General features: G+C 41.1%; 1 protein-coding gene across 2 annotated transcripts in view; it reads right to left on the reverse strand.

The window, feature by feature from the left end:
- LOC108879240 (rab GTPase-activating protein 1) overlaps window positions 1–14,641 on the reverse strand; it is a 67,772-nt gene continuing 53,131 nt past the window's right edge. For both annotated transcript variants that reach the window (XM_018670448.2, XM_018670447.2), the window contains 7 exons: window positions 14,338–14,430; window positions 12,820–12,930; window positions 12,297–12,401; window positions 11,292–11,375; window positions 7,388–7,459; window positions 4,536–4,736; window positions 1–3,337 (listed from right to left, as the gene is read on the reverse strand). In XM_018670448.2, coding sequence (XP_018525964.1) covers window positions 3,215–3,337; window positions 4,536–4,736; window positions 7,388–7,459; window positions 11,292–11,375; window positions 12,297–12,401; window positions 12,820–12,930; window positions 14,338–14,430 — 789 coding nt within the window. In that variant the 3' untranslated portion in view covers window positions 1–3,214. The remainder of the gene's footprint in view (window positions 3,338–4,535; window positions 4,737–7,387; window positions 7,460–11,291; window positions 11,376–12,296; window positions 12,402–12,819; window positions 12,931–14,337; window positions 14,431–14,641) is intronic.

Here is a 14,641-nt window from a genome sequence, read left to right on the forward strand (position 1 = left end):
TACTTTTGTGTCGATATCTTTATATTGAAATTCATGAAGTATACACAATGCATCCTACACTATTACAATTTCCACACGTTGATAATGTTTTTGTTGTTGGATGATAAAGCTACGTTTTGGCATTTTAATTAACCAAACAGCAGTCTGACTGAGAAGCTTGGAGCGAAATAAACATTAAAAACATAAAACGTAGTCGTGGATTAAACTGTAGCACGGCAGCAGGTAGGTACAAGTAGGCAACATTAGTTATAGTTACAGAGTAGAAAATCATAAACAAAAACTCTTAATGTTTGTTATATACAACCCAGTGCCTTTAGAGGAATGGCCCTTTTGTTTCTTTTCGAACTCATCTGGACTTTTCCTCTGTAGATTCCAGCCAATCAGATTCCACCTTCAAGTTAGATGCAATTTACAGTGACGGTTAACTTTATGCTGGCAAAAGAAACTTTTTTTTCAATCTAATATGATTAGTGAAGTATGAACACGCATTGGAATATTGTTGAACCCCTTCCTAGTCAGTTAAATATGAAACCTCACACACACAAGCACTTCTGAACCCCGCCCCCCACTCCCTCTGGCCTGATTTAGAGTGCTTGCCAGTTTAACCCCAACTTTTGACCTCTGAAGACGTTGCTGTAAAGTCCTGCGACTGACGGTGTAACTCCTGTGATACTGATCCATGCTTTAGGTGCAGAGTTACACTTCTGGCAGTTGACAAGTGTCTTAATGTGTGTGACTTTCCTGCCCCCTACATTCATAACAATGTGTATACATGCACACTCAGTGGCCACTTAAATATTTAAACCATCTCAGTCCTGGGTAACATCTGTTTTTTCCTCCCGTGTTTGAAAAGTTTTGCTCCACGCTGGTTCAATGAAGTCGATCAATTCCTGCAGATTTAGTGAGTCACAAGCTGCTTGTGCTATGGTTATCCTGTTCCACCTCATCCCAAAGGTGCTCCACTGAGTCGAGTGCAAGCAGCTGGAATAAACACAAGTTTCTGTCATGTTCCTGGATCCATCTTGAAATGATGAGCGCTTTGTCAGACGGCCATGAAAAGATGCACCTGGACAGTCACAAGGCTGTTGTACACTGAGAGGGCGACATTAATATCTCTTTTCCACCAGCACAGTGCTGGCGCCAGTTTGGAGCTGGCCTGCTTTTCGACAGGTTTGAGAACTGAACATCACTTAGTCCACACTCCAAACCAGTTGGTGGCAGTAATGAACCAACTGCTAATAAAACTCAAGAGATGAGGAAGAAGAATGTTACATGGCAGAAATGCCCTTCTACACTCTGCTGGTTCACTGTGCTGCACTTATCTATGTGGCCTTTCTCTTAAGTTTTAAACAACTTTTCTGGCCATTCTCCCCTGACCTCTCTTGCTGATAAAGCATGTTTTGTTTTTGTTTTTTGCCACTGACTATGCTGTTTCCGTTTTCCTCACCATCCCATATAAAGATGACCAACCTCGTCTTTCAGATCACGTCTACATTTTCACAAGAAGTAACCAAACATCTTGACCTTGTCCGCGTGTTCGGAGGGTGTGGATGACTGCTTCAACAGGCAGATGCTCCTAATGAAGTGGCCACTCAGTGTTTGTTCTCTACCTCCCTTTAAATAAACGTCAAGTGCGTGCGGACATTGTAATTCAGTGCTTGTGTGTGTAGTGGTAAAAGAGATGCCAGCGGTCTGAGTGAACTGTGAAAACTACTGTAAACACAGCACAACCTGCCACTCCCAAAATATCAAACACAACCCCTGCCAGTCAAGGTCAAACATCACAGAGCAGCTGGCGCCCAGAAAGAGGGAGGCGGGGTTTGAGGTGTGTTCAAATACAGCAGGAATTGCAATTTTTCTGTGCGCGTTTTCCACTTTGACTTCACGCTCCCCTAAGCGATGTTCACGGTTTCTAACAATCAATTCACCATTCTGGGGTACAACAATGTCCAAACATACATACACACAGTGAATAATACATGTAGAGGTTTTCATGGTTTGAAGCTTTTTAAGTTTCTTTGTGCTGGGGGATCCAAACCAAACAAACCTCAAGCATGTTTTATATCTGAAATCTGATGTGAGGAAAGTTACGCTGCTGTTTGTCTTTACAACAGCTTTTAAGATTCTGTGTTTACTGTAAATTACATATTCATATCTACTAGTATCATCTTTATCAACCTTCAGATCAAGGCTTTGTCAGCAAACTTCTCTTTAGCATCATTCATATACACATTTGGACATTTAAGGAAACTAGACAAACAGGAAAATATGTTTTTCCTTTACATGCATGCACACACTCATAACCTTAGTGCTTTTTCTTTCCCTTGGACTTCCACACGCTCTATTTCTCTTTCGCTTTTGCACACAGCTTTAACGTTATTTCAGTCAATTATTTATGCATTCAAACACGTTTTTTTTTTCAGTCACACACATGAACACATACACCTCACAGTCAACACAAAACAAGAAAATAAACAAAAAACATGCTCACTTACACACACACGCACACACATACACACACATCCTCTTTACATAAGCACATTCATGTACATACATAGAAAAAGAAAGGTATTGTTCAACGTAAATTAGAAAAAGCTCAGTTTTGAAAAGGCGTATATTAGCTCTTGTACCTAAAACAAAAAATTTTACAGGGACTGGTTGGTTTGTGCCAGTAGTTTAGAGGGGAGCACGCAGAAGAGTAAGGAAGGACGGAGTGTTTTCTTCTCTATCCCGTCAGGACAGTTACAGTCCAGATGTCCTACCTTCCTTCTGCCAGTCTTTAATATCAGCAGTACAAAGACAGAAATCAATGAAGCAATTCTCTCTCTTTTTTTTTTTTTTTGATGCTTTTCTTTCTGTGACCGGTGGAAGCACATTGTTTCTCTGTGGGGAAGTGGTACCATTGTACTTCATCTTATGTATTTCAACCCCTTCTCATCAGCACGGTCGGCTGTAGTCATTCGGGGTGAAGTGGGTGAAGAATGGGGTGGGGGTGATTAGATCAGTAGGCGAGGGAACGGGGAGACACAAGGACTTTTTCTTTTTAATAAGTAACACAGTCTGTAGTAATGGTTGTCCTGGGTTTTAACGGTCAATGTTCAAGTTAAAGTTATGGCCCAGTGGGTTAAGTTTAGGCGTCCAGAGGTTTCAGAGCAGTGAGTTGCACTGAGCTCCAGACATGGTCTGGGTAAGACTAGGTGGGTGGGTTATCAGGTTAGGTGGTCTCCTTGCCTTGGGTCCCAGTGACGGTTTTGATGGAGCTGAGTGTTCGATTGAACCAGGTCTTCTTGGCGGCCTGCACCTCGTTGAGAGCCAGACCCAGGTGGTGCTCCAGGTCCTGATTGAAGAAGAAATAAAACAACTATGAAAGGCAGTCAGAACGACAGGAGATGAAAGAAGACTGCCGACGCACAACAAAATGAACAGTTTTTTACCGTTTATTTTTACAACTTTGCCAGCAGCTCTGAACCCAGGTCCCTTACCGCTCTAACAGACAGCATTAATCATATGAATTCCTCATCTTTCTTCTTTGACATCATTCCCAATAAACTCCTCACAGAGCTCCTCACTTCTGTTGGTCAAAAACTTTTATCATAAATAGTTCACAGTCTTCCAGTCTGGCCCAGTTTTCCCTCAAATGTACCACGCTTTAGCCTCTCTTTCTAGCAAACTAAAACTCTAATTATTTTCAAATTGACCGTTAAATGACAGCAACTGTGCTCACATATGAAATATTTCAACTGGGCTTCAAAGCTCCCCACTTTAAGACCGATCTTTTCTAATTCTGTTAGACCTGAATGCTGCTTCAGACACTGTTCACAGCACCGTCATCACTTCATTTAGTAAATTAAGTCAAACCACTCAACTTTGTTTCCAATTTCTTTAACCATATCTTGTTAATAGCAAATTTTCTGCTGTGATTTGTGGGGCCTCTGCTGCCCTGGCACTTCATTACTGTGGTGCTCCTTCAAGGGTCAATCAAGTCATAAGAGTAGAAATACCCCCGACCTCTCTTTTTAATTGCTATCCAGGTGACACACTATGTTACATAAAAGTCAGGTAGCCTAGATAATAAAAAAAGTGTTCCCCCAGTGTAACAGCTGGACTGTCTGGAAAAGATCAAGCCCCAGTACACATTTCAGACCTCATGTCCCATTTTAATCCCCCCCCCCCTTCTATGAAATTGTCTTTGGCAGCCTCTTAAAGGCTGCCAGAGTAGTATTGAATATGTGACTGCGACAAAGATCAGTGCAGCAGAATCACTGCGAGTCAAGGTCTGTTTGATTATTGGCTTCTATGCCAGATGGAGGAGCTTACAAGTCGTGATGGGAGCAGAGCTAGTGTGACTCAAGTTATATTGTTCTGGTACAACTACACAGTACTACTACACAAGCTTCTGCTGGCATTTAGACTGGGGGATAGAACTATGTGACAGGGAAATCCTGTGAAGATACAAAAGGTTTTAGTGTGTCTAATGTGTCAGTCTAAAATTCTACGTTCTGTAGTTTGATTTGTGTCATTTTGCGTTAGCGTACCTGGATTTTGCACTCAGCCTCCACCAGCTGCAGTTTGGTCTGGGCTAGTTCCAGCTCCATCTCTCTCAGCTGGTTCTTCAAACCTTCCTTCTCCTCATCCGTCTCCTCAGTCCCTCCGGCGGGCGCCGTGGTCACAGTGGCTCGCACACGACCTTCTTTGTTGAAAAGACTGCTGCACTTCTCGCAGCCTTCCACTTTGGACTACATAAGGAAGAAAAGAGAGAGAGCGAGAGAGACAAAATAGAAAAGATTAGAGAAAAAAATAAGGTAATAAATTACATCTTTAGACCAGTCTCTGACCTTACAAGCTCCTCTATTTTTGTTGAGACAATCTGCTTCTCACAGCCCTCCCCTTTAAGCTGGAGGAGATTAAAAAAAACAACAAAACAGGGGCTGAATGTGGGGAGCTGAAGGCATAAAGAAAGATATCAGGTTAGATAAAGATATAGCCTAGCACTGACTTTGGAAGCCAGGTCAACACTCTGGGCTCTTTGTTGTGTTCTTTGAGGAATTTCTGAGCAGTTTTTGTGTGGTGTAGTGGCCACATTGTCCTGCTGGGGGAGGTCACTGTCATTGGGGAGTGCTGTTGCCCTAGGAGGGAGTGTACTTGGTCTGCAACAATGTTTAGGTGGGTGGTACTTGTCAAGTAAAATCCAGATGAATGCCAAGACCCAGGGTTTCTAGGCAGAACATTATATTGTAACGAGATAATCTATGTCATTCACTTTAACTGTCAGTGGTTTTAATGCTGTGGCTGAGAATATGGCCAACTTTCAGTGCACACACAAAATGTCGGATGAAAAAAACAAATTATTGGATCGAATGCAAATATCAACAACCATGTCATTCTGCAATGAGCCTGGTCTATATTCAAGCAGCGCTCTGTTTAGTTACTGAAGCATGGCAGCTCATTATTGTAGTGGCCATACGAGCCAATCATGCTTTCCCTCCTCTGTTGTGTCAGGGCTATATTCCACCCAGCCCTTTAGTTAAAGTGTTCTTTTTGGGTGCCCTTGTATGTGACGGGCTATTATTGGGTACAGACCATTTGTGCAAGCAGCAACAGAAAATCACTGTGGACAGAGCCACACTGGCTATGCTGCTTGACAGAGACTAGTGTTTTTCACCCAAGCACTTGTCTCGCAGTGGGAGTAGGCCGTTTGTTTGGCCAGACGTTCTGAGATAAACTTGAGGTGTTCAAAGGTGGAAAAATACTCCTTAGATTAATCTGAGTTAATGCTACTGCAGCACAGATACACGTAGGAACGATAACAGGAGTGCTCTTGCTTTACTTGCTCTTTCTAAATTTGGCTCATAGCTATCAAACTTCATAATGGCATTGCTGTTAGGGCTGAATCACCTGGGTTCTGATTAGTGGGCTGAATCCTTAGAGACCACTATACTGTAGATAGATTAGAGGCTGAGTTTGCACCAACAAGTAACATTGTCTATAGTACTTTAAAGTCTAGGTTGTGTGCCTTAGCAACAATAGTTGACTATGTTGGTTGAGATGTTCCCCTCAAATTAATATTTCATAACAATATTACACCTCACTTGGATTAAGCTGTCAGCTGAGTTTAAAACTGAAGAGTGATTATACATAATGTTTTTACAGTAGACTCATCACTGCAGAAGTGGATGGGAGTATTAATGAAGCAGCAGAGTGCTTGAGCTCAAATTGTTTCTGTTGTCACTTTAAATAGAGTTTTAGAGAATAAGTGTGTCAGTATATTATTTAAACATTTCTAATTAATACTGTTGTAACGTACAATTATACTGTATATTATCCACTGCACACTACTGTTCCCCTATATCAATTATAATTACTCTTGCTGACAGTCGTATTGCCTTTGCTGCACCATTATTGGTGAATGATAATTTTTAAAAAAAGCTCAAACACAAACAAGATGATAGACTTGCAGACATCCACCATCCACACAAACACACGCACGCACGCACGCACGCACGCACGCACACACACACACACACACACACACAAGCCCTGCTATGCCCTTTACAGGACTTGTCCTTGGTGTAATGAACCTTTTGTCCGTCTTTGGGCAGCCCTGACTGAGCTCTCTGCCAAAATCACTGCCAGCTACAGTCTACACAAACAGTTGATGAGCCAAGTATGCAAGTCCTGGAAGTGAGATGCCTGGTGCTGTCTCCTTGGCCTACCCCCTCCCTTTCTTCCCCAAAAAGCTTTGATTTCACTGCCAGTCAAAACAATGAGATGGCAACATAGTACCCAGCATACCTGGAAACTCAGGGGATGGGAGACCAAAACTTTCCTGTGTATTTCAGGCTATAACATTCTATTTGGAGGTAACAGCTGGATTTTGCCAGTCTGGTGTTGGCTATGAGTGAAGCAACAATGCTTTCTAAACCCACTTCAAGTTGAGTTAATGTCTGGTATGTAATTTACTAATTTAAATGAAGTGAATAATGGTCAGAAAATATTTTTGTTGAGCATTCCTGTTTATATCTTATGGGCCACTGATTTTAGGCTTGCTAATCATGATTAACCATCAGTGTTTGGTAATTTGGGATAATGGTGAATGTTGGTATAAACTATAAACCTGCACATGCAAAAGACTCATATTAGCCAGTGATGACATGGCACTGCCTCTGCCAATGATCCAGAATCCTTAGAGTTGTAGTTATATCATTAATTCTTCAATTAGAAACTGTGTAAAAGAGACACACACATATACATTCATACATTTGTCTCTAACAGCAGGGTTCTGTAATTATGCTCCACTTATAGCTCTGGCTGTTGATCTACAGCATGTGTTACAGCAGTGTTTTGAAGTGTGTGTGTGTGTGTGTGTGTGTGTGTGTGTAAAACTCACCCGGATTTTCTCCAGTTCTCCTCGGTTGGCTGTCTGCTGTTTCTCCAGTCGTTCGCTCAGCTGGGAGCAGATCTACAGAAAAGAGAGAGATGGTTGATGACAAGAGATTGGTTCAGCAATGAGCTTTCACACTGTTGTCGTTGTCAACTCTATCAACACTTCACCCAAATTCCACTAATTCTCTCTTCAATAGTCAGTATAGCCACTACATCTACACTGCTGCACTGGCACTCTTAGTTTAGGATAATTAAATAAATAACATAGATAACTAAAAAATCTTACAAAGCAAGTAAGTAAGCATACCTGTTGGCTGATTTTAATGGAATGAACAGTAAAGTATTTGCCTCTGAAATGTAGCAGAGCCGAGTCAAAGAGTGGCATAAAATACAAATATTCAAGTAAAGAACAAGTACCTCAAACTTGCAAACTGTACAGTACAGTACATGAGTAAATGTACTTCCCACCACTTACTATAATAAATCAGATAATATATGTAATACACACTTTAAACTGGGAAATTACCCTCCATTTCCTCTCCCAAAATTCGTAATTGCTTATTAATTTCAACCAGATCTCCATACCCATGCAGCTAAGAATAGGCTCTAAGAGAGTTCAGTGCATTGTTACACTACTTTTTTTTGACAGTGTGTTGTTGTTATAATTTCTGTGTGTCTTGACTGAATATAACACTGTGCACTGTGTGGTGTTTCCTTTCCCCAGCTCTGTTTGTGTCTCTAGGTAAATCAGTCTTTGTGGAGGAGACTTCATCCTCTTAACTTTAAGTCCATTAGTGATGTCATGAGGTCCTGTTTTTCCAGCCGGGCTCACAGGATGCACATGTGCATCCTTGCATATACTGTATATAGTCTCTTTTTTCTCCTTCTCCTCTACCTATACCTGTAACCCGCACACGCACGCACACACACACACACGCACACACACACACACACACACACACACACACACACACACACCACACACACACACACACACACACACACACACACACACACACACACACACACAGCTCTAGCTTGCAGATGAACAGAGATCAATGTGACATGAATCATCCTAACAGGTACATCAGGTCATCCCACCTCTCTGTAGACAGACTATCTCTCTATCTGTTCCTGCTCCCTGCAGCATATACTGTATATCTCTTCATCCTCCTCCTTCAGGGATCAATCTATACATCTGTCTGTGTATCTTTAGCCAAGCAGATATCCATCGTTCACCTCCTACGCGTCTTTTATCTTTTTCTCCTGTCATCCTCTTCTTCATTTGCTCTCAGCTGCCATTACCGTACCCACCTCTCTACCTTTCCTTAATCCCTGCCGATCTCTTACCCCTCTTGATGTTGTCAGCTGCCCCTTGCTCTTTTACTCTCCCTGCTTCCTTTTTTTTTTAACCTTGCGCTGCTCCATGGCAGGCAATATGTCTTTTTACTTTGTGCTATGCTTCAACTTGGGCTGCTCAGCCTCATGTGTAGGGATCATTCTGTGTTCAGCCTTGTCCTCAAATGGAAAACAGCCATTTTACTCCCCGCAATTTTTGACGCTGTTGTGTCAGACTCATAATAGGCTCATTTTGTGCTTGTTTCTGACAGTTCCAACTTAAGACCTGTGAGCCGTGTTTCATGTTTTTCATATTCTATTTTTCCTCACAATCAATCTCAGGTCTTTCTTATTTTACAAATTTCCACTCAATAATTCATTCAGTCCTGCTTTAACTTCACCACCTGAGGCAATTCCTTGTTTTCATATATATACAACTTATAACTAGCAGACAATTAGGATCCAATGCTGAACTCAATCACTTCTAGAAACAATGAGATTATTTTGGTGTCCAGGGTCAGGAGACAAAAGCACTGGCACATGTTGCTGTTACCTGGGCGAGCCTGAGTGTATCTATACAGGCGCTGCTCCTCAGACAGGGATAACAATACACCACTCGACACAGTTTCTAGCTTCACCATTAACAGACGTTTCTCTGTCCGTGTGGGCTGGAGGGGCAATTAGCAGACAAAGCTTTTTTGGCTCTAATCCCACAAAAAGAAACTTGGCATTCACAGCCACTGAAATAGGAAAATGCTATTTGAGTAACAGCAATTTGAGTTATCTGGGTTGGAAAACAACGTGGTCTATTTTGGGGCATTCCTCTACTTGTCAATCCCAGAGGATTGAATGCTGCTGTCCTCCCTCTGCTCTCTCCTGCTCAGACTTCTGTTCATTTTCTGCCTCTCTCCATCTATCACCCCCACCCCCCTCCCTGTCACAAAAAGAACTATTTTTGAAAGAACCCCATTTTCACACTCAGCACAGCTCTCGGCTGTATGCTAGCAATCTGAAGGCTGCATTCACCCACAGTACACACACAGCCATCAAACCCCCTCTCTCCTCTGTGATGACTCTTGTCACCAGTTTTCAGATCTGCTGTCAATTCCAATATGCTGCCAATATTTTTAGACTCAGGTGAACTTAAGGTCTGTTTCTAAATTAGTCCTCTTACTATTTATATCTGGCCACACAGGGAGCGATAGGAGTTGGATTGTTGCATAATGTCTCTGTGCTGATGATCTGGATAGGTTTATATTTAAGCATTAAGTGACAGGATGAGATCTGAAAGGATGAAAATCACCGTAAGAGGAATTCAGAGACAGGAACTCAAAATATGCTCACAAGCTCAGTCATCAAAGGCTCTGAGTTCAGCTAAGGGACAGTTCTTAAAATTAGACATCTCTGCTTCACAAACTAGATGAATGAATGAAAACAGCTCACTCTTATATTATTTTTAAATATTTATGGCTAGTCTTGCCACGGTAATGGCCTGATCAGAGCTTAGATATGAAAAGACAAGCCAAAAAAGGAAAGATAAGTGGAGGAGAGGTGCTCAAGGCTCACTCCTCAAACATCAAGAGTTCAGCATGAGGCACATAAAATGCAGCAAAGCAGACAAAAATACATTCTAAGTAACACATGCAAGATAAACAAAACTGTACTCCACTACACTCTGCAATCAGTGTATTCACTGTGAGGCTGCTAATACCAGTTGAGCAGAGTGTGAGGGAATATCTTAATGATAATGACTGCTTGCCCTAGTTAAAATATGAAAGCATCTGAACAAGACATGCTCAATGAAAACAAAGTGGCTTTATCCAAAAAAAAAAAAAAAAAAAGATCTGATATAATTAACCTCCAGATCATGACTTGCTGCTATGCGGAGCCAACTCCTGCTCAAGTTCTCAGAATTTTTAAACAGTCTTGTTAAACATTGTGAGTTATTCCTTTTGGGTTGTAGTGAGTCTTGTGCATCCTTAAATAACACTAAATCTTTACATTTTTAACACAAGTCTGTGCAAACTCAAGACGTGGTCCTACAGAATTACTGCACATTTCTATCTGATAGGCAATTACAAACTACTTGAACTGTCTCAAGCATGCATCTTTAATTAGCAATGCTCCTCTGTTCTGTACTTCTTCCAGATCAATGACCAGCTTTCTGTTCATCAACTTTTTAGATTTTAAAGCTCTGCATGAAATGAAAATTTAAGACACAAATTAGAATAAATTCTAAAACTCTTGAAGTTGTTTGCATCTAGTGAGCTGCTTGCTGCTGGAAAACAGCAGCAGCCACACAAAACTAAAAGGTGTGACCCATCAACACCTATTTTTGTCTCCTTACACTGGCTCCCAGTAGGTTTTAGGATGGATTTAATGATTTCATTGATTACCTTTAAGGCTCTTAATGGCTTGGTCTATATATATTTCAGACCTTTTAGCTCCATAATGGTCCCACGTGTAGTTTGAAATGCTGAACATCTCAAGACTGTTGCAGAGTCCAGAATTAGAGTGATTTCTGTACACAATAAATTCTAAAGCACAAGTTTCAAGTACACAGTATATACCTGCTTATATTCTCCAATAATGGAGCCATTCTTCTTGATCTCTGATTCAGACTTATCAAGCTCTCGTCTGCACATCTCCTTTAGCTGTGGAAACAAACACACACACACATACTGTTAGGATGTTGCAGGGCAGAGACCAAGGGCAGGAGCACAGTTGGAGCCCCCAGAGACCGTGTGACTGCCATGAAATGTAAAGAAGACAGAGAAAAGTATTGGCAGACGTGAAGCTCAGGGCAAAGTCATGCCCTCCACACAACCTCCATGCAAACACATAAATCACTCACAGCTACACCTACACACTCAAGAAGACAGAAGGCATTTGGAGGACAGCGGTGAACACACATGGGAACACAGGGCAGCAGGTCTGTCATCTGCCTTGAAGGGATTCTTCATTGAACTCAAGAGGATCAACATCAAAGATGAAGTGACATCCTCTGACTTTGAAAGTTTGAAAGTGGAGAGCATGTGTCTTTATGGAAATGACACAGTAACAGAGGAAGCCCTGAAAGTGTTTAGAATGTAGTCTTTTTTTTACCAATTATATTACACTGACAGGTGTATTAAATAAGCTTTTTAATCATACAGACATGGTGAAAATGAAGTGGTTTACTTAAGTGTGTAGCTTCTGTCACAGTATGATCACCACTGCTGCCTCGGAAAAATATAAATCACAGCCTTGTTTTTACAAAACAGTATAATCAATCAATAGACCAAAAAACACATGACGTGAGTCTGTGTGTTTTTACAACACAGCAGGTAAACAGACTCATTAACACACCATCCACAGAAAGACACCTCACCAGTAAAATCAGGAGTTGCAGTGTTTGGGTTGAATGCAAACCTGCAAACAGCAGGTTCTGTCCATGAGATCCTCTGTCCCATCCCATGGACAGAACCCTCCTACTATCCCCATGTGCCACATGAGGCTTGAAGTAAAATACACATTTTAGACATCAACTGGGCTCAGGCTCAGTTTGGATTTTGACAAAAGTGGATCGCTCTGACCTGTGCAGACTCTTCCTCCAGTCGTCTCTTCTCGTCCTCAGAGTCCACCAGTTTCTGTTTGGTCAGCAGCAACTCTTTATTCAGGGCATCTGCCTTTTCCTCAGCCTGACACACACAAACATACACACACACAAAATAACCCAATGTTGACGAGGTCACTGAAAGTTAGACTTGCCCTACTTTCCTCTTAGTTTTCTCTCTACCATCTCTTTTTTCAAGGTAAGCCAAACTATGATACACACAAACATATATTTCTCTGCCTTACACACACACACACACACACACACACACAAATCACTAATCTCATTTTGAGACAGTGTAAATCAAGGTTCAGTGTAAATTAGAGTTTTGCTACATTATGTGTTTCTGTTGCACAAACACACTTATGATTTCACTCTCCTTCATGTTTGTCTCAGTTCTTGCACAACTGTTGCCACATAAACCGCACACTTGCCTTTGTCAGCTTCGTGAACACACACTCAGTCACAAAATTACACAAATGTATTCTCTCTCTTTGACTTACGTTGTCGAGGTCTTTGCGCAGGGCTATCTTGCTGCTGACTAGTTCGTGTGCCAGGTCGTCGTTCTCCTGCTCCAAACGCATGTTAGCCTCTTGCAAACGACGGTTCTCCCGCTGAATACAGGAAGGGAGACGCAGAGAAGAGAAGGAGAAGAGGAAGGAGAGAACAGGAGGGACAGATTATTAAAAGAAAACAGTAAAACAGAAGAGCATATGGACGGAGAGAAGTGAAGGGACATGAAAGAGGAAGGACAGTGAAGAGACAGCAGAGCAGGGAGTTAAAGGAGTTAATCATGAAGAGTTGCGAATGAATGTGTAAGCATCTCTTCCTGGCTCAGTAGTCTCCAAAGTAATGCAACACTGTACAGAGTGAGACTGTGTGAGTGTAAAAATTAACTGTGATCAGGTGAGAGCATAATTACACAGTAAGAGTAATGTTTAACTGGGCTTAACCTGGGCTTAACAGCAACAGGCAGTTATATACGTATATATAATATTTTCCCACAGATGACAAACAGGGGAAGAATACATATTATGGAATCTTGAGTTGTTCCTGCTTCAAGGCATAATTTAAAAAAATAGTGAGACAATTTTCTAATTTAGAATGACATCTATCTTCCGCAATGCACATCCTCATTTCAGAGAACAACGTTTTGAGAGACATGTTCCTGCTTATCTACAGTGTAGACCCTATGATTATATTGTACATATGAAAACATAAATGATAAGTGAGGTTTTTAATGCTCCAAAGTGCTTGCTAATAATAGGATTAAGGTAAATTGAGGGGAATGTCTGAAAGAAATTAAATACACATATTAGTATAAAATTATACTTTTTATAATCAAACTATGACAGGCCGGCCAAACCATTTATACTGTGTTTTAATGGTTGAGTGCATAAAATACAAAAATACAAAAAATGGCATTTTTTAGAGCAAACACAGAAGAGGTTCAGTCGCCGTAATTGATGATCTTGTGCTATATACAACCAACCCGTTACCCTTGAGATGATGTATGGCGTGTACAATTAATGGCTTTTTTAGTGCCATGTAGTTTGTCTTTCTAGAACAAGGACTGTCGAGGCCTGCTGCAGATAAAATAGATTTACTATGAATATGGTGGTTGTTTTAACACTGACAGATAGATTTACGCAGCTTTAATTTAAAAAACAATGTAATTGTATTAACAGAGGCAAGTTGAACATTATAATGACACGACCTTATTTAGATTACAACAATACCATGAAATAGTAACACTGTTTTGAGATTGATTGTAATACTTTGGATATAGAAATAGGTAATAATAAATAGTGGTTGCCTTTATCTGAACTTGCTATGATACTGACAGAATTGGCACAGCACTTTAAGATGTTAGGGAACAACAAGAACAAGGATGCCGAGGTTCCCTCTCTTGATCAGGTTTCTGATCAGGTTCTGATGGTATAATTCAATGTCAAGCTTATGTTAATTTAGATTTTTTTTGGCTTTATGTGCCCATGTAAACGTCATGCGCCTTTGTCTACCTCATATCTCTCGATGGGGGCCTCCTGCTGCTCCTGCTGCTCCCTGATGGTGTGGTACTCCTTCTCAAATTTCTTCAGCTTCTTCTGGCTGATCTGTCGTGCAGAGGGAGGAGAAACAACTGCATCATGCATTTGAAGAAAAATCACAAATACACACATGATGAAGAATGGAAAATAAGAACTAGCCCATTAGTCTTTGGCTCTTGCAGTTAAGGTGGCTGCCAGAGAAGAGTCTTAACAATCTTCTGTAAACAAAGACACAAGATTTATAATCTTTGCTGGACTGTGGTGTTCTTTAGTCCAG

This window comes from Lates calcarifer, linkage group LG9, assembly GCF_001640805.2.
Source record: "Lates calcarifer isolate ASB-BC8 linkage group LG9, TLL_Latcal_v3, whole genome shotgun sequence".
NCBI lineage: Eukaryota > Metazoa > Chordata > Actinopteri > Centropomidae > Lates > Lates calcarifer.